Source organism: Dermacentor variabilis, chromosome 2, assembly GCF_050947875.1.
Source record: "Dermacentor variabilis isolate Ectoservices chromosome 2, ASM5094787v1, whole genome shotgun sequence".
NCBI classification, from domain to species: domain Eukaryota; kingdom Metazoa; phylum Arthropoda; class Arachnida; order Ixodida; family Ixodidae; genus Dermacentor; species Dermacentor variabilis.
The window spans coordinates 31,060,621-31,083,375 of record NC_134569.1 but is presented as its reverse complement, the minus strand read 5'-3'; the positions used below and the strand labels follow the sequence as shown (position 1 = coordinate 31,083,375).

Genomic DNA, 22,755 nt, shown 5'->3' with positions numbered 1-22,755 from the left:
TTGCCGCCTTTTCTGGAGACTCCTGGAGATGCGACAATTCCATGGGAGCAGTGGCGTGATGATTTCACAAATTTCCTTGAAGCGACGGGGATGGACGCGCAACTGCCACTACGGAAAAAGGCCTTGTGCTGCAATGTCTTGGGGTCTAGGGACGCCGTGTTTTTCGCACATTGGGCCCAGAGCCAGCATGAACGTCAGACACGACAAAAGCCGGGCCGGAGGCAAGCAAACCAGCAGGAAAAGACAAGACGGAGGCAAGTGAAGGGGATAGTCACACGCAGGCGTTGGGCCTATTGGAGTGTCAGTTCTCAAGCACCGTCAACGTACTGGTCGAGCGACATCAATTCACGTTACGTCAGCAACTGGCAAATGAGCCGATACAAGAGTATGTCAGTGCCCTCCGACAGTTAGCAAAGCGTGCGACTTTGGGCATTTCTTGGAAGCGGCTCTACGTTGACGGAGTACGGAGCACTGAGTTGCGACGGAAATTGCTCATGAAGGGGTCACAACTTACGCTCGCAGAGGCAATAGAAATGCTGCAGACGTAAGAGCAGGCAGTGGAGGGTGCTGTGGTCTATGACCAAGGGTCACCACAAACGGACATAGTGCAGCCCGTATCTCAAGGCAGAGGCCCAGACAGCGACTCAGCAATGACATCGGTGCGCAGGTGTTACCGGTGTGACTCTACAAGGCACCTAGCTAATTCACAGGAATGCAAAGCACAGGGGAAACGTTGCTCCCAGTGCCACAGGATGGGACATTTCCGAGCGGTCTGCGGCAGGTTGGCGGAGAGGGACGTGCGGACGGTCCGAAACGACGGCGCTAGCGAGGAGGACGTGCCCACTGTGCTGGTGGTCAGACAAGTGGAACGAAAGACTTTGGTCGTTGATGTCGTTATTGAGGACGAGCCACTTCAGTTGCTGGTGGATACTGGGTCGTCGGTGTCTATTTTGCCAGACTACGTTTATCAAGCCAAGTTTGCCAACAGGTTCCCTTTGACTGCGGCTACAGCGATGCTGCGGGATTTTTCTCAGAAGAAAATTCCAGTTTTGGGATGGTTCACAGCCAGAGTTGTACGCGGGAACAACTCGGCTTGACTTCGCTTTTATGTTCTTCCCCAAGGCATGGCATTATTAGGACTGGATGCGGTGCACCAGCTACAGTTGCACATCATCGGTTCTGCACTGAAGTGCCTACAAGTTACAGTCAGCCCCCAGTCGCTTCCTCCTGAATTATGCGAGTTTTCCTTTCTTTTCGCTGATAAGTTGGGATTAGCGAAATGCTTTGTACATTCTGTGACGCGGCGCGTAGATGTAAAACCAGTAGCAGCGAAGGTTCTACGTTTGCCCCTGACGCTGTGAGAGAAAGTAGCGATTGAACTGCCAAGATTATTGGATGCAGGCATTATAGAAAAGGTCAGTGCTGCGGAATGGGTGTCTCCTATAGTGTATGTGCAGAAGAAGGATCGAACTATTCGTCTATGCATTGATTTGCGCGAGCCGAACAAAGCAGTAGTCATTGATGGATTCCCTTTGCCGCACACGGAGGAACTGTTGCATGCGCTGAGCGGAGCAGCATGGTTCTCGAAACTGGATCTTGCTGCAGCCTACCATCAAGTGCAATTAGCTGAAGAGAGTCACGAAATAACAACGTTTATTATGCACGAAGGCTTATTTAGGTTCCGCAGAGTGTGTTTTGGCCTCGTATCAGCACCAGCCGTGTTTCAGCGAATGATGCGAGAAAGCTTGAAAGGTTGCAAGGGCGCGTTGTTTTATATCGACGACATCATAGTCTTTGGAAAGACTAAGAATGAGCACAACTTTAACCTTCGCGAGGTATTGCATTGGATTGCTGAGGCGGGACTGCAGCTAAATCAGAAATGCTTGTTCACTGTCAAGGAACTCTCCTTTTTGGGTCATCGCGTGAGTGCAAGTGGTCTTGCCCCACTCAAGTCAAAGGTGGATGCTGTGATTAAAGCACAAACGCCTGCCGATGTAGTCTCGCTGCGGTATTTCCTTGGGCTTGTAGGCTCTTACTCCCATTTTATTCCCAATTATGCAGAGGTGATGTGACGGCTTCTTTGTGAAGGACAGAAGTTCGTGTGGGACCAGAGCATCGAGGAGAGTTCTTGCAGGATCAAGGAGATGCTGTTGTCATGCGGGGTGGTGGCTATGTTCAACAAGTCTTTGCCTGTACAAGTGACCACAGACGCCTCGGCATATGGACTGGGAGCTGTGCTACAGCAGGTAGTCGACGGAGAAGTACGTACAGTGGCATTTGTTTCAAGGACACTAACTCCAACAGAATGCAAGTACTCTACCGGGGAAGGAGAGGCGCTGGCATGTTTATGGGCATGCGAAAATTGGCACATTTATCTGTGGGGCCACAAGTTTGTCTAACGAACTGATCATCAGGCTTTGGTGACACTGCTGTCCACAAATGGGGTTGGGAGAGGCCCACTGCGTATTGAACGCTGGTGTGCTAGACTTTTGAGATGCAACTTCACTATGCAGTACACAAAGGGGAACACCAATGTCATTGCGGATGCACTTTCTAGGTTACCTTTGACCTTTGCAGAGGACTAACCTGTAGAGGAAGTAGTTGCTGTGGTCTCCAGCATGATCACTAAGAGTGAGTTGCAAGCAGCAACAGCTGAGAATTCATTGCTAAATGTGGTGGCACAGCATGTTATGTCCAGATGGCCGGAAAAGGGCTGTTTAGCTGGAGAATTAAGGTTGTTTTTTCGTATACAAGAAGAACCGTCGGTTATAGATGGGCTACTGTTTCGCGCTCAACGGGTCATTACCCCAGCGACACTCACTTCCAGGCTGGTCATGATGGCACAGGAATCGCATCCAGGCATTGTAAGGACCAAAGAACGGTTGAGGGAACAGTACTGGTGGCCCGGAATGGACAGTGATGTTGAATCTCTGGTTAGGAATTGTGCTATCTGCAAAGCATCAGATAAATCTGCAGAAACCATAATGACCCCGTTGGAGCCAGTACAGTTGCCCGAGAAGCCATGGGTAAAGCTTGGAATAGACATCATTGGGCCGATGGAGCAAGCCCCTCCGGAGTGCAGGTTTGCAATCACTATTATTCATTACCACAGCAAGTGGCCCAAGGTGGCATTTGTGTCCACAATCACTACACAGGCAGTATTGAAAGTGCTTTTGGAACGTTTTGTGAGAGAAGGGCACCCGAAAAGCATTGTGACTGACAATGGGCGTCAGTTTATGTCGACATGTTTTGAGCAGTTTTTACGAGTTCTAGGAATCCGGCACTGAATTACAACATTGTATTACCCGCAATGCCATGGTCAGATTGAGCGGTTCAACTGTGTTCTCAAGGAATATATTCAGGTTGCGGCATTAGAACGAAGACCACTGAAGGAGGCAATCTGGGACTACCTGGGTGTTTACAGGGCTGCCCCACATGCAACTACAGGAGTGTCACCAGCTTACCTAATGCATGGAAGAAGAGACAGAACAAGATTGGATGTTGTTGGCCTCCCAGAAAGGGAATTTTTCGAGGAGCCATGTGTCGCCATGGAAAAGTTAAAACAGCGCGTCAAGGAGCAGCAACAGCGAACAAGAAAGTACACCGATGAAAAACGAGGTGCCAGGGCGTCTACCATTGAGCCAGGAGATTTCGTAAAGATAAATCAAGGCGGAGCAAAGACGAAACACAAGTTTTCTTTGCTGATCCAGGTGGAGAGACGAGTGGGCATGAATTTGTTTTTGCTGGCAAACGGCACGAAATGGAACGCATCAAAATTAACAGTAATTGGTAAAGTAGGGACAGGACAGGCACAAGCACTAGCTGATGCGGTTACAGCGTGACGCAGTGCAGCCTCAGGGTTTTCCTGCGACCTGAATCTTCACACAGGGAAGATTGCGAAGCAAAATACCCCTACTACTGTCGAGAATCAATCTGAAATGGTGCCATCAGAAGACATCCAGGGAAGTGCTACCCATTGTGATGGTGCACATCCCACAGTAACGGAGTCTATACTAGAGGTTCCCAATCAGCAGGAAATCTCACAGTCACAGTTGGCCACAACCGCAGCACCAGCACGCACCAGGCCGGAACGAACGAGAAGAATGCCAACGCAATATCAAGACTACGAGCTTACCTGATTGCAAGAATGTCGTTCATGTAACGTGCTGTGAAGTGAGTGCGCGAAAGTGGATTGATTTTTCTTTCCTTTCTTATTTTCTTTCCTTTCTTATTTTCTTTTTTCTATGAGGGGGAATGTTTTGTGTATAGGGGGCGCTGTCAATTATATCAGTTGTATATAAGCGATTGCCATCAGAATAAAGTTCAGTTCCGTGGTTCCCCGTCAATCTATAGTCTTCTCTTTTTGGTGCTTTGCATCACTACAATGGTTTTAAAGGAGATGTTATGTAATTTGCAGCAATGCCATTTTCGTTTTACACATCTTGTTCATGTGTTCACCGAATGCGAGACTAAGTGGCTGCTGGCCAAAGCTGATAAGAGCCTTTAGCTGCATTGTGAAGTCCTGAACATAGTTGACAGCAAGGCCTTACGTCTAGAGTGCTCTTGTAATGACTTTCAATTGTCCTCGAGTTTAATGGCCATTAAAAAAGCACTTGTGAAAAATGGTATAAATATAGGCCTTGTAGGTAGGGGAGCTTTAAGGGGGTGCGTAAATACTCACAGTTTCATATATGAATTGAATAGTTCCGTTTTAAATTGAGGTATTTGATTAAGAAACTCAAAATTCAACTTCATCAAATATTCAATTATTGCTGACTATATGAGGCCAATACAAGTATTGGAGCCTGTCCGCCTGCCCTGGAAAGGGTCAATGATTATGATTGATCGGCCAATTAAAGTGTTCATTGTAAGGCAACCTGAAAATGCAGTGGATCTTCCAGCTTGCAAGCTATGGAACTAAATAATGATACAGTAAAACCTCGTTAAAGCATACCTGCTTAAACAGTAGTTTCATATTAAAAGTAGTAAAGTCAAATCCCCGACTCCATGGCCATAGCACATAATGCGTTTTGTATTCGCATAAACCGTACCAGCTTATTGCGTACGTATTGTTAACACGTAGTGTTTCCACTTTTCGTTGAGGAATCATGGCGGCGCATAGTCCCCATCGGGCGGCCCGGGAGAACAACAAGCCTCCAAGCACCCTGTGCATTTGCACGTGAAGCCACATTAACATCATTTCGGCGCCGTGCCAGAGAGCACTATGGCGTCATGCAAGCTAGGACTCACGTCATGCCCAAGCTTAGATAAAAAGCACCGGGTGCTCGGCATAGAAGAAAAATTGGACATCGTTTGTACTATCGAACATGGCACGAAGAAGTTGATGCTGGCTTACGACAGGAATCTACCATTGACTATGGTGTGTGGCACTTGGAATGCAAAGAAGTTGCTTGGCGGCAGTGCTGCGACCGCGAAAAGATGTCAGCTACATGGTAAGACTTTTCAGCTTTGTTGCCTCGGTTTTTGCCAAAGTGTCACCTAATGACAGTGATGAGGACAACACGGAAAGCAACAGCATGGGCGATTCAGGCCCAACAGCAGCAGAAGCTGTGCATTACGTCAGCCTCATGAATGCAATCGTCGCAACGGGAACAGCACACTGCAATAAAAAAGGCACCCCACGACTTCTACAGCACTACCACGTCCATGCATGGAGAATATGCAATGTCAACAAGGAATCAGCCATGCGAGTGCTTGCAGAGGAGAGGAGGCTCGTTGAAAAGCAGGCTCACAGCTTCAGTAAGTTTGAGGCCACTGTCGTCGCTCCTAGGCCGCCACAGCATCAAGCGAAAATAAGACTTTTGTTGTGTGAAGTGAATAAATACTGCATGTTTTTGCCCTTTCATCGCACTCTGAGTTCCATTTTTGACCGGGAAACGGGCGATCTCATGCTATTTTGGTCAAGCAGCGCTACCGTTTAGTACATACTTCTTCCGAGCTCCGGCCAACTACGGTTTAACGAGGTTTCACTATATCTGCATAAAAAAATAATGAAATCTTCTTGCACCTTTCTTCTCATTTTGTGCTCAGTTCACTATACGAAGCCCATATTTTTCTAATGCACGCATTTCATTTAGAAAATATCATGATTTGGACACTCCAGTTTTAGATTTTTTGTAAGGATGTGGTGATTCTTAACACTATATGCTTATGATACATACTGAATGATACAGAAAAGCTTTGGCTGTGTCAATGCACCCCATGGCTCAAGAGTCTCTGCTTGCAAAAAATAGGTTTGAATTTATTAGTTTAATCTGATATATACTATATTACAATGAACCCAAGGGTATGGAAAAGTTGGCAAGCCAGACATTATTCATTATGACCAGCACACAAAGAAGAACAGCAGAAACAATGCAGGACAAGCACTGTCTGCCAACTGACAATTTATTCAGAAAGGCTTGCATGGAATTCAAGCATTGATAATGCTGTCAAAAGATGAAATAGCATTCACTGATGGTTTATGAGTTATCTATCTTTTTGTGTTCTCATGATCTTACAGGGATTTTCTTTGTTCCAAGTTTGGTTGTGTGTACTTATGTTGTGAATCTTTTTCTGAATAAATTTCTGGTTGACAAACAGCACTTGCCCTGCAGTCTCTCTCTCTCTCTCTCTCTCTCTCTCTCTCTCTCTCTCTCTCTCTCTCTCTCTCTCTCTCTCTCTATCTCCCTCTCTCGGGGAATACCCAAGATATATATATATATATATATTTAAACTGCTAACTGGATTAGCCTGCATCTTCCTTCCTTGTAGAGTGACCATTCGAATCCAGAACATGGTTCCCCAGGATTCAACAAAAATAAAGCAAAGCAAAAGGCAACAACTCATATAGTGAATTGGAAAAGGAATGAAGAGGCTAAACACATGCTCGTAAGTGTGAGCAGATCTCATTTGCTCACCCATTGCTCAGCTTCCAACAAATGTTTTCAAAGATGAACTTTTTTTGCCACATGAGTGCACAGCCTCAAATCTGCAGAGGACACCTGCTGATTTATTCATTCATTATATCCTCACAGAATTCAAGCGACCAGAGTGAGTTGATAATTTAAGAAAAAAATAATGAAGTATAGTATGACTGAAACAAGAGGACCAAGTAGGTTTGAACGTGAGGAGCAGATAATAGAGAACTGGTACTTCACATTTAGCACTTTAGACGCACAACATTTAGACCCAGGTCGCATATCTAAACAAAAACTAAAATAAGGAAGCTCAAATGATAAAAAAAAAATTACAATATAAAAGTGGAAATCGCTAGATATAGGCACTCTGTAGATGTTCCTACAAAGGCCAAGAGAAGACAAACGTGTTATGATCCATTATCAAATGACATTGTTGCCTGTGGGAAAATCTGACTTTCTCATGCCATCGGCAATCCAAAGACTTCTGCAAGCAGAAATAATTTAGGTTGAAAGGACAGATTCGCTACAAAAGCATGAGGATGAATCCCACCTGGACCCGTCGTCCGCCGCCTTGGACCCTCCTCCCGAGGAAGGGTTGCCACCCTTGTGCTGGTTGTGCTGGTCGATGGCCTGCCAAAGGCCTGTCTGCGAGAGCTGCTCGGTGATGTTGATCTGTGGCAGCTCAGCCTCCTCCTTGTATTTCTCCATGGGAACCTTGATGAGGTTGCCGTTCACTAAAGCGATGGCCACATTCCCTGAACTGGCCTCCGGGAGCAGCGCATTCTGCACCGCGAAGCAGGCAGCGCACGTCTCAACCACATTGCAGCACTTTAAGAGCACGAACATAGCCTATTGTACTTTTCTCAATGCCTGCCCATTGACACAAAATTCGGGGATCGATTAAAGGGTGCCACTTTCCCAAGCAGTTAATCAGTTTATGGGGCATGGTTAGAGTCACGTCAACTTCCTTTCTTTCTCTCACTGTAAATCATGTGGAAAAGCAAGGGAGTGAACACTGAGCAGCAGCAGCACTAGTTGGAAGTTGTCAAAACTCAAAACAACAGGCACAAAATGACTGCAGGAATGTGGCACTGCATAGTGGACCACTGGTTCCCATGCATTTGGAGGGCGGGCATTGTAAATACACAGGAGGCCATGTCATGAGTCACCAAGGAAAGAATGAACAATGTGTGAGGCACACAGTATCGTGATGCACCTGTATCCCAACGTCGTTAACAAAACAATGTGCATTCGTGTGATGTGCTTGCTATGTACAGAGTAACTGGGAAAGGGGTCAAATCGCGTTGCTTCTCAAGCCACGGGACACACCCAAAATGGCCTTGCCCAGCCTTCTCAACTAATATGCAAACTTCCCTTGAGGAGAAGAGGTCGCGAATGGGACTCCCCAGGTGCATGCAGAGCTGCACAAAGAGCTGGCAGAGGAAAATGATGCACGCAGTTGAAACGAAGCCTTGTCCAGGAAAGGAAAAGGAACTGACAAGAGTGCCAGTCACTATGCAGAGTGACGTTACAACATGGATCAAAAAGGGAATACCACAGCAACCTTCTTGCTTGCTTTTCTCTGGCCTGCCTTAATCACCACGACCATGCTTCTGAAGATCGCTTGGGCCCATGTTATTCAGAAGACTGTTCTTACATAATTGTTGACCACAATCAGCCATTGCCATGGTGATTGTATCATTATTACAGCGACCACTAACATCAATGCTGTGTGACCAAGCACTGTCTAATGAGGAAATGCTATTATGTATGAGAAGTTTTGTAAATATGAGCTGCGTTTTCTAGTGTGTTCTATCGAGAAAACCTGATAAACTATTGCCTTTATGATTACTGCTATGGAGCCTGTGCATGTACCAGTGTTCCACTTAGATCAATAGCACAAAGGTGTCTGTATGTGCACAGGAAAGCACCATGATAAAAAGAATATATCTTACTGTCGTCTGCCATTGCTTTCCTTGCCAATTATTCCCACTGATTATTTGATTGCCAGTCATGTGATGTGCTCAGTGTACGTTTTCTTTTTTCGCTACAATCTTTCAGTCACTAGTTCAGTGCAGCCATAGTCATTTAACTTTCTTCGTATCTTTTTCAATATTTTTTGCACTGTCCATAACCATGACATACGCAGCTCTTGCTGCTCTTCTTACCTTGCTGCAACAATCCAGCCAGCATGACTTCCTTCCTTTCGCAATGTATATGCAGGATTCTTTGCATTAAAAAAAAATTACTTCGTTGTGGCAGCAAAACAAGGCAAGAAGGCATCAATTCTGGAGTGATACAGGTAGGATACAGAAGTATCACCACATAACAAAACCAAGTGAGAGAATGTGTTTGGTAAAGCCAGGCTAAATATTTTAGAGTGTGCTCTTCTACATGTAAGCAGAGCTTTACATCATTACACAAATCTAAAGAGGTACAGCTACCCTCAGTGCAATGAGACCTGCCATAGCAAAAAAGCAAAGCCCATATTCAGATTTACTTCTAGTACTATTCAGGGAACACGAGCAGTCTTGGTGCTTCTAGTGTTTGTCAAAGAATGTATAAATGACCCAAATGTTAAGAAAAAATTATAGTCAAAATTTGCTGTTATGTGGTAATATTGCTGCTCCTGTTAGATATGGTCAAGCTTTCATATTCTAGAACATAGTCTAGAACAAAGAGTCCCATACAGCGTTGCATGAATAAAACACAATAACCCGAGAGCACAACCTTCGCTACATTATGCTGTGTAGTGCAGACCACCACTTTGAGAGAAAGTGAAAAGCAAGTGATGAGCAGCCTGATCCTTCAGCTAACCTTCAGCTAACCATGGGTATGAATATTATGTCCAGCACACCAACGCAATGTGCAGAATACAGCAAAAGTCAGGCACTGCCATCAATTGCTAGAGTTTTTTTGTTGATGAATGTGCCCTTCTGCTAAATATTTTGCCAGTAGTCTTTGATTAATTCCCTTTAAATTACTATACAGTGTGTCATTTAGTTCTACACTGTCTGTCTTTTCGTTTCTAAACGTGCCTCACAAAAGAATGCTAAGCTACAAATGCAATGCTAAATAGTCAAGACAGTCTCATTCGAAATATGCAGGTTTAGCAATGCTAAACCTAAATTAGCTATATCGAAAACTATTCTGATATAGCTCACTGTGCTAAGGCAACTAGTTAATGACAAACTAAGGCAACTTAGTTAATGTCAATTGTTTCCTTCAAGCGGTGCCAATGCTCTGGTAACAGCCACGGGTTGGTCATTCTGGTTTATATACAGTTATTGTATAACATGGTGAGTGTGACAAGCCACTGTCGGCTGCAACGAAGAGTCTTGCTTAGCAAGTTGGCAAAAATGTTATCTATGCTCATTAGCAGAAATTACTCTAACAATATTCTCAGTCATTAATTGTAGCAAAGTCGGTAGCAGGTAGCATGCCTTGTGTGCACAGAAAACACATATGTGAAATAAAGGGAAGAAGTGATAAGTAAGACAGTTGTTTTCAAGAAAGACAGCATGCTCACCTTATCCCCAGTTTCTTCCTGCATCAAACTCAGTTTTGCAGGCTTTGGTATGAAACAAAGACATGCTCATTCTTAAATGCAGCACGGAACAAAGCATCTCAAAACTCTAGGCTAATTGCTACAAGCACGCAATTTGCAACAAGTTAATGCATCAAACATATCTGCCATGACAGCAACAGGAAATTCACCCCGGCACTGGTTGTTAGCATCAGAGAAGAGCACTAATCGAATGTGATAGGGATGCAGTTTAGCCCACCAAGCATTCAAGGGGTCGATACTTTGTATTTCAAGATGGTTGGTTCTACCCCATTAAGCACACAAATATGGTAGCTCATGCAGCATGCTGGGGCATCTACATTTTCAACACTTAAACAGCCGTACATTTAACCTCACTTGAGGAAACATACATCTTTAGCATAGTAGTTGCACAATGCACAACAATCAGAAGCCCATGAAAAGAATGCACGAAGGCCTGCTTTTAAGTGACAACTATTCTAAAGTTGTTCTAACCTGCTAAATCTTAAGCTAACTGCAGTTAATGGTATTGTTACTGCTTAGTTAATGTACCGTATTAAGTGCTGTGTCAATAAGGAAGCCAGGTATAAATTGCTTGTTCTGCAGCTAAACTGCAGGTATGTTTGTGCTCAAATTTCAGATGCAGGTGGCACTTCATGATGATTTTTTTTTTTACTATCATGCTTGGATGCAGTACTCATGTGTCTTTTTCCAGATTAATCCAGTGGCACACATATTTTGTGACAGTGCTGCACGAAAAATCTGGATGTTCTTAGCAGAAGGAACGGCGACAGTGTCACGACGACAGTGAAACTGCTTCGCTTGTTCCTTCCTGCCTCTCCATAGAAGGCATTTAGACCCCATAGGACAAATGTACTTCCAGTAGACATTACTTTCTCAGTCTAGTATTACTGCAGAGCCCAGATGGCAAATACTTTTGATTTACGCTCAATGAAACAGGCAAGTGTTTGTCATATAAGCAGCATATAAAACAAAATGCATTGTGAAATTCCACATCTATACAAAATTTCTGTGCAAATGACCCATTAGTTTATGCAGAAGAACCATCTTATGCTGCACTCCCCTTGCCAGCACAATATTCAATACACAGTAATGACTACTGCCTACAAAAATTATGTCACCTCCGAGCATCAAGCACTGTACATTTGCATGCACTATGGTTCTGCACAACAGCATGCACAAGACTTAAAGGGAAGGCAAAGTCAAATGTTAGTCACAGCCCATAAAAGTCCATGCGGTGTCATGCCAATGATTGCATGCAACTTCTTAAATGACACTGAACTTTGAAAGGTAAACATTACAATGATCACATGTCTTTCTACAAAACTGACCATTCCTTCTAATGTCAATCGTCACGCATAACCAATAGGTTCAAGACAAATGTTTTCCAAATGTTGTTAAATCATCATTACACAGATGCTTTTTAGCAAAATTTGTTGTGAGCTATTAATTGCTAAACAAGGGTGGCAAACTGGCTCTGCTGAAAGTCAGCAATCTGTGATGGAGCACACACTGTTAATTCAACCTTGATTTTTGAAAACTGTGTTTAATGATCAAGCTCTCTTTAATCATCACAAAGTGATTAAGCTTTATATCTTTATCTTCGTTTATTTACAATTATTCTTAGTCCAACTCGTTAGCTTTAGAGTATAAAGTCTGATTTAATATACATCAGCTCTTTGAAATAGAAATGTTCATGCCACTCTGAGCAAGGCTAAGTCAGGCCTAGAGGTGTAAAAATAAATTATCTTCTATTTGGTCACAGAGCATCAAAGCCTGTGAAGCAATGGTTTAAGAAAATCTTTAAGGTTGTCTTATATCAATGTTACAAAGGAAAAGGATATCAACCTTCTCTCTAAAGATATTCAAACAAGTTAGGTCTATTTTGTATACGAAAGAGAAAAAAAGAAAGTCACTTAGCTTTTGCTCTGGCTGATATTAAATTTCTTCCGTTATCCTTAAAGCTATGAGACGATCAAAACATTTTGAAGTTTAGATGTAGAAGCATGTAAGGTGACCTCAGAAGTCCTTAATTAAAGGGACACGAAAGAGAAGACTGTTTCAGCTGTACTAGTGAATCACCCTTCGACAACACCAAAAAAGTCACTCTTACCATGAGTGAAGGCTTGATCAGTCAGAAAAGATGCAAAAACTAAAGACAGGTGGGGACACCGCCTTGAACTTCTCCCACCAGCCTGCCGTGACGTCACAGATTTTGACAGTGGCTGCTTCAGCCCAGTTAATTTTTAACAATAAAGATAGACTACATTACAGTCGAACCCAACTATGTCGAACCCGTTTACATAGAATTATTCTATATATCGAACAATTTCTGGACACGGTATAGTTACAATGAGTATATATAGCAAAAATTGCGCTTACATCGAACAAAAATAGCAGCGACTCTCTATATATCGAACGTCAAGCAATGGAAAAGTGCCCCCAGAAGTTGGTTTTCTCCCGCTGCGGTGGGGAAACCCGGCGGCGTGGCTCCATCCAACCGCTTTCCCTACCGTGACCGCGCTGCCTCGGACAAGCCGTTGACACCCCCTCTGCAAAAAATCATCCTGGCCCGCCCGCAGCGCTTGCTCAGACAGCCAATCAGAGGCTCTTGTGCCCTCGTCGTGCAAGATTGCGAAAGTGTAAGTAGTCTTGCCATGGTGTATGGAATGGGGCAGTATGTCATCTGAGCGGAAAAATGATGGGAGAACTGGGGATGCTTCTGCAACGACGCCACCAGTAAGGCGCTGTTATTGACCGGCGTGCCTAGCGCGCGAAATTTAAACATGTTGTGCAAAACTTTCTGCATTCATAAACTAAAACACTCTCAAAACACAACTGAAATTCTTATAATTTGCAAAAAAATAAACAATACGAACTGTTAAGATACATCAATAACGCCGTCTATGCTTGCACGTATCCGACCACAGATCATGCAGTGTTCCTGATCGTCTGCTCAGCCAATGGCTCAGCGTTTTGGTTGCAGAAGACAAACAAACACTCGTCTGCTCATTGCGCTTGGCAAACACACATATATTTTTACTATTTCGAAAGACACAAGGATGAAAAGCCCGGAAAGAGCACCTGTACTGTGCCTGGTCGGTTGCATGGGATTCCTTCCATTTTGTATCAGCCAGAAAAGTGTTTGCCAAGTTTCACTGAAGAAAAAAACATACTGCTCTGTGACAAATGCAGCTGCTAACGTTTCGCTCCGTAAAAGGGCACCGAAGGGCAAGAATACAGCCGATGTTCTCAATGTGCCCGATCTGAAGCAGCTCGGAGTTGTGATCGTTACCTCAATGCATGCACACACACACAGCGCTTGCCGTGCACATAAAGGATGTGTGAACATGGCAGGAAAAGCCACAGCAAGCAATCGGTAAGCTCCAAACATACATGCATGACCTCCGCGACAACCATAACTGCCAATCCTGGAGGCCCTGTGTTGCAACATTATTTTTCCTCTTGCCACCAATGACTCCAGGCTGCAGTGACAGATGGCACTGCAGTGGACCGGCGTGCTCCAGCACTCCCGGCCGTCATCGCAAAAAGAGGCACGTTTTCGCTGCCACATGACACACTACTTTATTCCAGTACACCATAGTCTTGCTGCTTTTCTGGTTCATTGTGTGTGTGCATTGTGGGCTTTCTCCCACAGTGTTGCCGTGATGAAGCGGCATTCGCCTTTCGTCGTGAAGCTCGAAATCATAAATCGGTTCGTACGCAGTGAGAAGTCGGATGTCCCTGCAGTGTGCAAGATTCCGAGGAGCACTTTCAGCACGATCTTGAAGAATAAGGAGGAAATTAGGGCTAAAGCGGCCAAACTCGCGACCCGGTGCCCGTGGTGCCCGACGTGTACGCACAGCCGTGTGCGAGTGGCTCATCTGAAATTGCTTCAGCTGTGCTGGCTTCCGCGTGCTCGGTGATGATTGTAAATTCTGATGAATGCGACGAAGCTGTTGCCAGTGTTGCCGAAGTTTGGAGCGAGCTGTCAGAATTTCCGGAAGCAGTAGCCGAATCAACGATGGACGAGTTTGTGAGTGTAAATGATGGTGTCACGACCACGGGGGAGCCCGAAAACAGAGACTACATTGCCGACATCGTACCGAGCACTAGTGAAAGTGGGCACAATGAGGAAAGCAACGACGGTCTTTGGCCCACATCCTCCAAAGTCATTGGTGCGCTTACACTAGTCCGGTGCTCCTGCACGAATGCAGAAGGTTGCTGCCTCAGCTGCTCCGACTCCTTAGACAATGTGGAGAAGTGCGTGCGCCGTAGGCAGCAAAATTGCCCAAGCAGAAGAAAATGCAGGACTATTTCATGGGAAACTAAGCTAGTTTCATCAATAAAGTGATTTTATGTATGGTATGTGCTTTTATGACATCCAATTATTTAGCATGCTTATATCGAATTATGCTCTATATCGAACTGATAGGAGTCTTTTTGCGAGTTCGATATAGCTGCGTTCGACTGTATACTCAAAAGTCCCAAAAACTACATTCAGCAAGTTTCGAGAACTTTACTGTGCTACAACAAACAAAATAAGAGAAAACACGTTGACATCCGTGACGTCACACTGACGTACAGGTGCTGCGATTTCGACATGCAAATCAAAAATTGAACTTAGACCTTAATTTTCTCTTCTAATAATCAACCCGTTACCTCAACATTAACAAAAATAAAATTTTGACAAAATACTTTATCAGCCTAAATTGATTTAGAGTTTCTTTTTAGCATCCCTTTAAACAATGAACACATAAGCGAGCAACAACAAGCACAAGTGAATTCGTGCAAAAGTCAGCAATATCTGAAGTGTATGTAACAAGACATTTCATGCCTGGTTACTAGTATGCCAGTTACTATGCAGAAAATCTGTAGGCATCTTTTGTTATATCCATTATGTGGTAAATCAGACTGGTGCATTTCTTAGAATGAAAGCATTTGTTAATGGCATTGCTTGAGTGTTCCTTCTGCTGCTTATTTTCTGTGCCATGAATTATTCCCAACTGTAGAGGCATCCTGTGCCATATATTTTGTTCTGACTACCCATACGTAATATGTTTGCTTCTGCTACTGATGTATTCATTGATTTATTGGATTAGTATTTGTACCTTACGAGGCACAGGTCGTGTCAAGCCAAATCTTTGAGCGTTTACTTTAGCCTGTGCCCTAGACATCTGTAACTGTTGATGTGAACAAAAATTGATTTTATTTGAAATAACAGACTCAATGTGAAGCGAGGCAGGTGTCATTTCAAGTATAACCCCCTTTTTTTCTCTTTTTTAGTCAGTTTAAGTTTACAATGAAAGTAACTGAACCATCCCGACATATGTAGCAGGAGAAATTAAATATTGTTGGTGCAGGTAGCTTCCCTGACTAGCCATGGCAATGCGTTACAGGCACCAATGTATAAAAGATAAGTCAGAGGACATCAAACCTTCATTTCGAATTCTTCCTGTTCAGCTTCCTTCATCTTGTCTTCCTCTCGCTTCTTTTTAGTGTGTTCAGGCATGACGTCATCGAGAACTTTCAGTTCTCGCTGGGTGAAGATGAAGTCCAGCAACTTCCGCACACCAATCATGACCACAAGCTGGAAGGCAGGGCAGAAACACGCCATACATAAAGTAGCAAAACAGCCAATTACGGTATTTACTCGCATAATGATTGCACTTTTTTGTAAAAAAAAATTGACGAAAATTCAGGGGTGCGATCATTAAACTGGTTAAATTTCCCGCGCAAAGAAAACATTTTTTTTTTCAGACTGTACTTGTTGCGGGATGACAACAGGTCAACAAATAGGCGGCTGCCGTTGTAACAGTGTAGGACAACAAAACAAAAATGGCGGCTGGCGGAGCAAGCCAAACGCGCCGAACACGATTTTTTTTCTTCTCGCGAGTACATTACGCACATTGAAACAGTTTCTTCCGTATCAGTAATGAATAATATTGTTACTATCGGCAAGTTTGCGGCAATAACGTAGCCATGACCACTTTGAGGGGACAGAAACAGAGATGGGCGCGCTTAGCTGCCAGTGACAGAAACCCATGGCGGGAATGCTGCAGAAACTGTGGCATTTGTTTCACTACTATCTTACTACGGCATGCTTGCGCTATGGGTGGACGAATATCTTACCTGTGTTACAAGTGTCAGCGTATGAATAGGGTACACTTCTAACGTATCAGTGTAAATGTGGCTACTATTGTTGCCACTCATGATTTGTTGCGTGCCTACGAGCACAGACGAAAAGAATTGAAAAGCGCCTTTTTTGGTTGCTGTTGACCACAACCACTACAAAGCCTACAGATAATAAAGCCAAGGCAAATTTGGTTGTAGCGTTTTTTTCATGAAAGTGTGGAAAGTGATGAAAGGAATGAAATGGGGCATCTGCTTAAGAATGTTCGGTGTGTGCAGACCACTTGGTATGTCTTGAAGAGTCGTTCGCGTAGCATTCGACAGGATTCGACAGATGGTAAGCGCGATCATCATTAGCTAGACTTGGCACACGGCATATCGCTGTGGCAAGTTCGGGGTGCGATCATTACACAGGGAAGGAAAGAAATCGAATTTTGATGACAAAATTCAGGGGTGCGATCATTACGCGAGTGTGAATATTATGCGAGTAAATATGGTAATTAATTACTTTATTTATTTATTTATTCACAAATACTGCAATTCAACTAAGCTTTTAATATAATATGACAATCGAAATCACAAACTCTGCAGACACTGTTTGAAAAAGAAGACTGAAGTCGTTTGACCATGAAATGAGATGTGAGAAGGACTGCATCGGAAAGAAAACAATAGTGATAAAAGCTGCAGAAAATGATAAACATTCCCCCTTCACCCTAAAGAGAACTTCACCACAATGAAGCTCTTATTGCCGTGAAGCTGAACTGTGCAGCAGTTAAAGTTGTGATGATTCTACATAAAAAAACAAGATGTTTTCTGGAGCTTTGCATTGTGCCAAAAATTGGACCAGTAGTTCTCTCTCCCGAGATAATAAAGTTGTTGTATGCTATTATTTCAGTGGATTAAACATATAAACCCCCCCCTCCCCACTTTTTTAAGGTGTAGTAATGATAGGTGGGGTTGTTATACACAGGGAAAGGCTTTACACATGAAAATATGGTACAAGTGGCACAGCAGCGCCTTAGTGAAAGCTTCTCTATAGAAGCACAGTACAGTGCAGCAGTGCTTACCATGAGAGGGAATGCAATGGAAGATGGCTTGTATGACTTGATGAGCCAGAGGCAGACGAGACAAGTGAGCTGTATGAGCGTGAACAGGTGCACTCGCATGGTGGGAACATGCCGCAGGAACATGTAGTCGGGCTGGTACTTTTGTGGCATGAACATGATCAGTATGCGGTCGAAGAACTGCACGAAATAGTTGCATGCACATACATAAGTGGCAGGCACCACACAGGTCACATGCACACATTTACTATATGTTCTTAAATTTGGATAAATTAAAGCCTGCTTAAGTTCAACAAAGTGAGCAGTGTCTATGCTTTTGAAGTTTCACGGCTGTTGCCATGGCCTTCCATTACACACCAACAAGTAACTTCATTTCACTGTGAACTTCCATCCTTTGGTGCTATAAGCCTGGCAATTTCCTATTAGTAATGCTTATGCATGCATAACTTTTCTTAAATAGAGTCAACATGTGTCACTCGGTAATGAAAAAAAAGTTCACTTTAAAATTACACAGTTACTGTTGTGTAACAAAAGTAAAGTTGGACTCCATTAATTCGATCCTGATGAGAACAAACAGCAGAAAAAAACGCCAAAACACAGCATTCACTTGACAGTAGTTGCTTTCAAAGTCAGCTTCGCCACAGTACAGATGTGGTGAAACGTACGAAATGGAGAAAGATGTTACTGTTATGGGACATAGCACGTGTTTAGTGACACACGCAGATGCGCCATCTCTGGTCACAATACGAGCACCGAGACGCCTAATGAGTTTACCAGCAGGCCTTCAGAGTTTTAGAAAGACACCCACTCTTTTGTTGGCTTTAAATGTATCCTAGACTTTCAGAGCTTTCTCAACTTGTTGCCTTCATTTTCGCTAGATTACCCAAAACACAGTTGCCTTTTCTGCGCTTCTCGGTGCACGGCGTGTGAATATAATTAAGGAACGCATACTAGGCCTCGTTAACGGTCTCATACACGAGACATGCATGGCGGGCAAAAAGAGGGCTCAAATCACGACAGCAACGTCAGAAACAGATCTGAATTAATGGTTGCCAGAGTGCTTATTAAACGTCTATCGAGGTGCTCATACTGTGACCGGAGACGGCGTGTGCATGCCTGCATAATTAAGAAGCGCGTATTGTAGCCTGTGACAGTAACCAGTTTCCATTTATTGTATGCTTCACCACATAACACCAGTGTACTGCGGCGAAGCTGGCCAGTCTGGTCCGTATTACGATATTGAAATAACAGAAGTTTGGGCCCATAGAAATGTGTGGGCACTGACCAGTACCTTCGGTCAAGACCAAGTTAACCGAAAAAATCAAATTAACTGGAGTCGAATTAACAAAAGTTTACTGCACACCCAAAGGAACACTGCTAACAATTATGTTAAAAAAGCAAAAAGTATCTTCTAATGCTATCACCGAACATTCAGTGTTATAAAGACATGATATTGACTGGGGTAGGGCCAATGTGCTAGCCACTGAAGAAAATCTAACCTCGCATCTTCATCTAAAGTCATTACTAATCCAGATGACTGATGCCATGCTGAACTGCAATGACAGCAGCCTTCTTTCCGTTTATACCCTTTGCCTGTGCTATCTATTCATACATGCATAATCAACTCCGATTTCCTTTGCTTTCAATGTGGACAAGGCTCTCGTATGAGAGCTGAAATGTCTTTTTTTTTATTCATTTATGTTTGTGATCGGGGTCTGCTTTTTCTTTTGAATGAACGTACATCCCACAAAATGCCACATTTCTAAAGTGCATAGTAGCTAGCAGAGACTTGTTAGCAATTAACCTTATTTATGATTTCTTTTTTTAACCTTATTTATGATTTCTTTTTTAGTGTTACATATAAGGAGAAAAACGACACTCACACTCTACTGTCTTAAATTTCACTTTCGATCTTTGGTCCATTTGCATGCACTAAAAATTAGGCAACCTGGGAAGTAAAGTACCTGTGAGCCTTTGAGGGATGACACTCCCATGTAGAGAAAGACACCATATAATACAGCCATAGGAATACGCTGCAAAGACAGAAAATGACATCAACATTCTGCTTCAATTACGTAATGTTGGTTGCTCAAATTTCAGTGCAACTAAGTACTCAAACTCCTGCATACACATTTTGTTCGAACATATTATTGACAGCTGCGGCTTCATGAGCAACAAAATGAAGTAAAATTGGGGAAAGCTTTCTCTTCTTTAAGAGCCAATAAAGCTTAAGCATAGGTGATCACTCACAACACGACACTAATGCTTCTTACTGTATGGCTGCTCAGCAGCCAGTTTTACAAGAACACAAAGCCAAAAAGTGAGTACTGATTACAGCTCACATAATCTACTAATGCCTGCAAACTGGACCTTTTTTTGATAAATGACTACATGATGCTTAATACAGGCAACCTTTTGTGTAAAATTAATGCTAGGTTTTTGCTGCAACCAGGCACATAAAGCTTTTGTGCTAAGAGTATTTTTTTAAACCAAGGTGCATAGCCTGACAGCATTTTCAGCAGCTCAATCTGTATGTACGAACTCAAGTGTGTGTGCGTGCAAGTACAGCAAGACAGTTAAGCATTTTAAAGCTTTCTTTGGCTCCTTCAGCCGTTCTTGTGGCTATTCAGAGGTCTGTGAAGGTCAGAAGTCCGTAAAGGTCAGTGATTGGACTCGGCAAGGAAAACATTTGTTCATTCCTTCACTTTCTCTCGTATTCTTTCTCACACTCACTCTTGCTCTGTTTCATTATTTCATATGTTCGCTTGTTTCTTTTATTTGTTTATTCATTCAAGCTATTCACTTACACTGACAAACATTGTTGATGGTTTGTGCACAAATTTTTTAAAGAAATTCTTGGCCTCACACTCCTGACAGCATAGGTGTGCTTGAGTTACTAAATACATGACTATAGCTGGCCATTACAAAGGAAATAAACGCATACCTTGAGAACAGGAGTGAAGAATACTGAGAGGCCCACCAGAAGAAAGATAAACACCTGGGTCAGCCTTTGCTCTCTGCAATGAGGATAAAAATATACACGATATTTCTCCTTCATTATCAAAAAAGAAGAAAAAAAGATTCCTAGTACATCACATTACAGCTCTGAAAGCTGAAATTACTCCACTCAAAACTGCTGACAGGAGCATGGTAGCTAGACTTTTTGGCAGCTGGACTTTGTTTCTCTCCAGCACCTTCCTGAGGAAGGTTGACCATAATTCCGCCGCGAAAAGAAGAGAAAGTACAAAAGGAGCAGAAGACAAGGCATTGGCTATCGGTGCCATTCCAGCTAAGAGGAAATGCTGTGTTGAAGAGGAAAGGGCAAATTAAATAGTGTGCACACATACTTTCATTATTATTATAGCCTTTCTTAAAAATTTGTCTGCAAATATTTCCACTGAAGGACATCACACTCCCTCCCTCCAATGTGTTCTCAGTTTTGAAGAAAAGATGTTGTAGGGCCTCTTTAATTAAGAAAGCAGATTAACTTGAGCATAAAGCTGAATTCAAACTAAAGGCTTTGCGATCCTGAAGACAGAGCGTATTCACCATTGCTAAGCACGAATAAATGTTTCCTTGTGCATTCCTGCATGCTATGCTGTGCAGAAATAAAAAAAGGAATCAGCAGACAATGTGGACATAGATATCGCTTTATTATTGCATCAATTAGGCAAAAAACAACTTAAACGATTAATGATAGCTCTCACATTGAGGAAGAATAATTTGTGTTTGCCAATCTCTTTTAACCCTTGTCCTGCCTCTTTTAGTCCTTCTCCTATGGCACATGCTGCAGAATATCAATTGTCACAGTTCCTTTTAAATTCGAATCCCCCCCCCCTCCTTTTCTGTGGATTCTGGCCGAGTAAACTGGGCCGACCCCGGAGGCAGTGTAATCAAAGCCACAACACCCACACATCTCATAGCATTAACCAACATAGCTAACCAATAAGTGTGCCCAGAAAAGCATCTCAGCATGTCTACTGAGAAGCTATTGATACATTTTAATGATCATTTTCCGATGAGCTCTGCCTAATTTTTTTCCATTACTCTACTGCTTTCCCACATGGCAAGGTAAGCATGCAATGACATGCACATGCCAATCTCACAATGAAAAGAATGAGTGACCCTGTGCTTAAGGCCGTGTAGTGAGAGGCTAGCAGAATGAATTGGGAAATTAATCCTAACAAACGCTGGTTACACGCTTCTTTATGAGCAATGTGCGAAATCCACCTCACCTTACACCCAGGAACTGCGGCTTCTCTCCTGGTGCTGACGATTCTGATTCCATTCGCAGAGAGTTAACGTGAGTCATGGCAAGCACTGTAGCTGCGACGAACCAGGGCAGCCCAAGAACAGAGCAGATGGCAATCAGGACGCTCAACACCAAGAGGTCGAGATGGTAGCCGCAACCTTTCTGTTGGGGGCAGGATACATTGGGGGCACCCAAGAGGCACAGTGTTACTTGTAATGTCAAAATTGTAAACAAAAATTAGTCAGCACACAAGCTTCTCTATGCCTGCTTGCTATAACAATGCTTGACATCGCTGCTTTAATAGTGGTTAAATGCCGATACTATACAGATTACGATACGACTGCGCAAACATTTACCTAAATTTGCTTAAAGGGGCACTAAAGGCAAATATTAAGTCAAGCTAAAGTGATAGATAAGTGCTCGAGAATCTCTAAGGCACCAACATTATCAAGAACAGAGCCTTAATAATTGAGAAATTGAGGTAAATGCAGGACATGACTAGAGACTCCTCGGGAAATTAAAGTACTTGCCCGATGACAAAAGCACTCCTCAGTTAAATTCTGTCACTAGTACTCAACCACTCATCCCAAAAAACATTCTTGTATTGTATTATAAGATGAAATAAAATGCTACTTGTCCAGTTCTATTTCATTTTTAGACAAAAGAACTCATCGAAATTGCCCTTGACAATGACGTGGGCGGTCGACAGGTTTCGTTTTTGCTCGGCTCTGTGCCGCCCATGCTTTCGCGTTTCAGTAGTTATCGCATAGTACTGCGCTGGTTTTGCTGGCTCGCGAAACTTGCACAGAATGCAAATAGCAG

At 43.2% G+C, this 22,755-nt stretch overlaps 1 protein-coding gene across 11 annotated transcripts in view; it reads right to left on the bottom strand.

Annotated features, from left to right (window-relative positions):
• LOC142571609 (sodium-driven chloride bicarbonate exchanger-like) overlaps nucleotides 1-22,755 on the bottom strand; it is a 255,889-nt gene that overhangs the window by 11,636 nt on the left and 221,498 nt on the right. For 8 of the 11 annotated variants that reach the window (XM_075680117.1, XM_075680116.1, XM_075680118.1 and 5 more), the window contains 7 exons: nucleotides 21,917-22,095; nucleotides 20,626-20,698; nucleotides 19,646-19,714; nucleotides 17,685-17,861; nucleotides 15,923-16,075; nucleotides 10,450-10,491; nucleotides 7,471-7,703 (listed from right to left, as the gene is read on the bottom strand). In XM_075680117.1, coding sequence (XP_075536232.1) covers nucleotides 7,471-7,703; nucleotides 10,450-10,491; nucleotides 15,923-16,075; nucleotides 17,685-17,861; nucleotides 19,646-19,714; nucleotides 20,626-20,698; nucleotides 21,917-22,095 — 926 coding nt within the window. The remainder of the gene's footprint in view (nucleotides 1-7,470; nucleotides 7,704-10,449; nucleotides 10,492-15,922; nucleotides 16,076-17,684; nucleotides 17,862-19,645; nucleotides 19,715-20,625; nucleotides 20,699-21,916; nucleotides 22,096-22,755) is intronic. The other 3 variants (XM_075680113.1, XM_075680121.1, XM_075680114.1) reach the window with 3 other exon arrangements.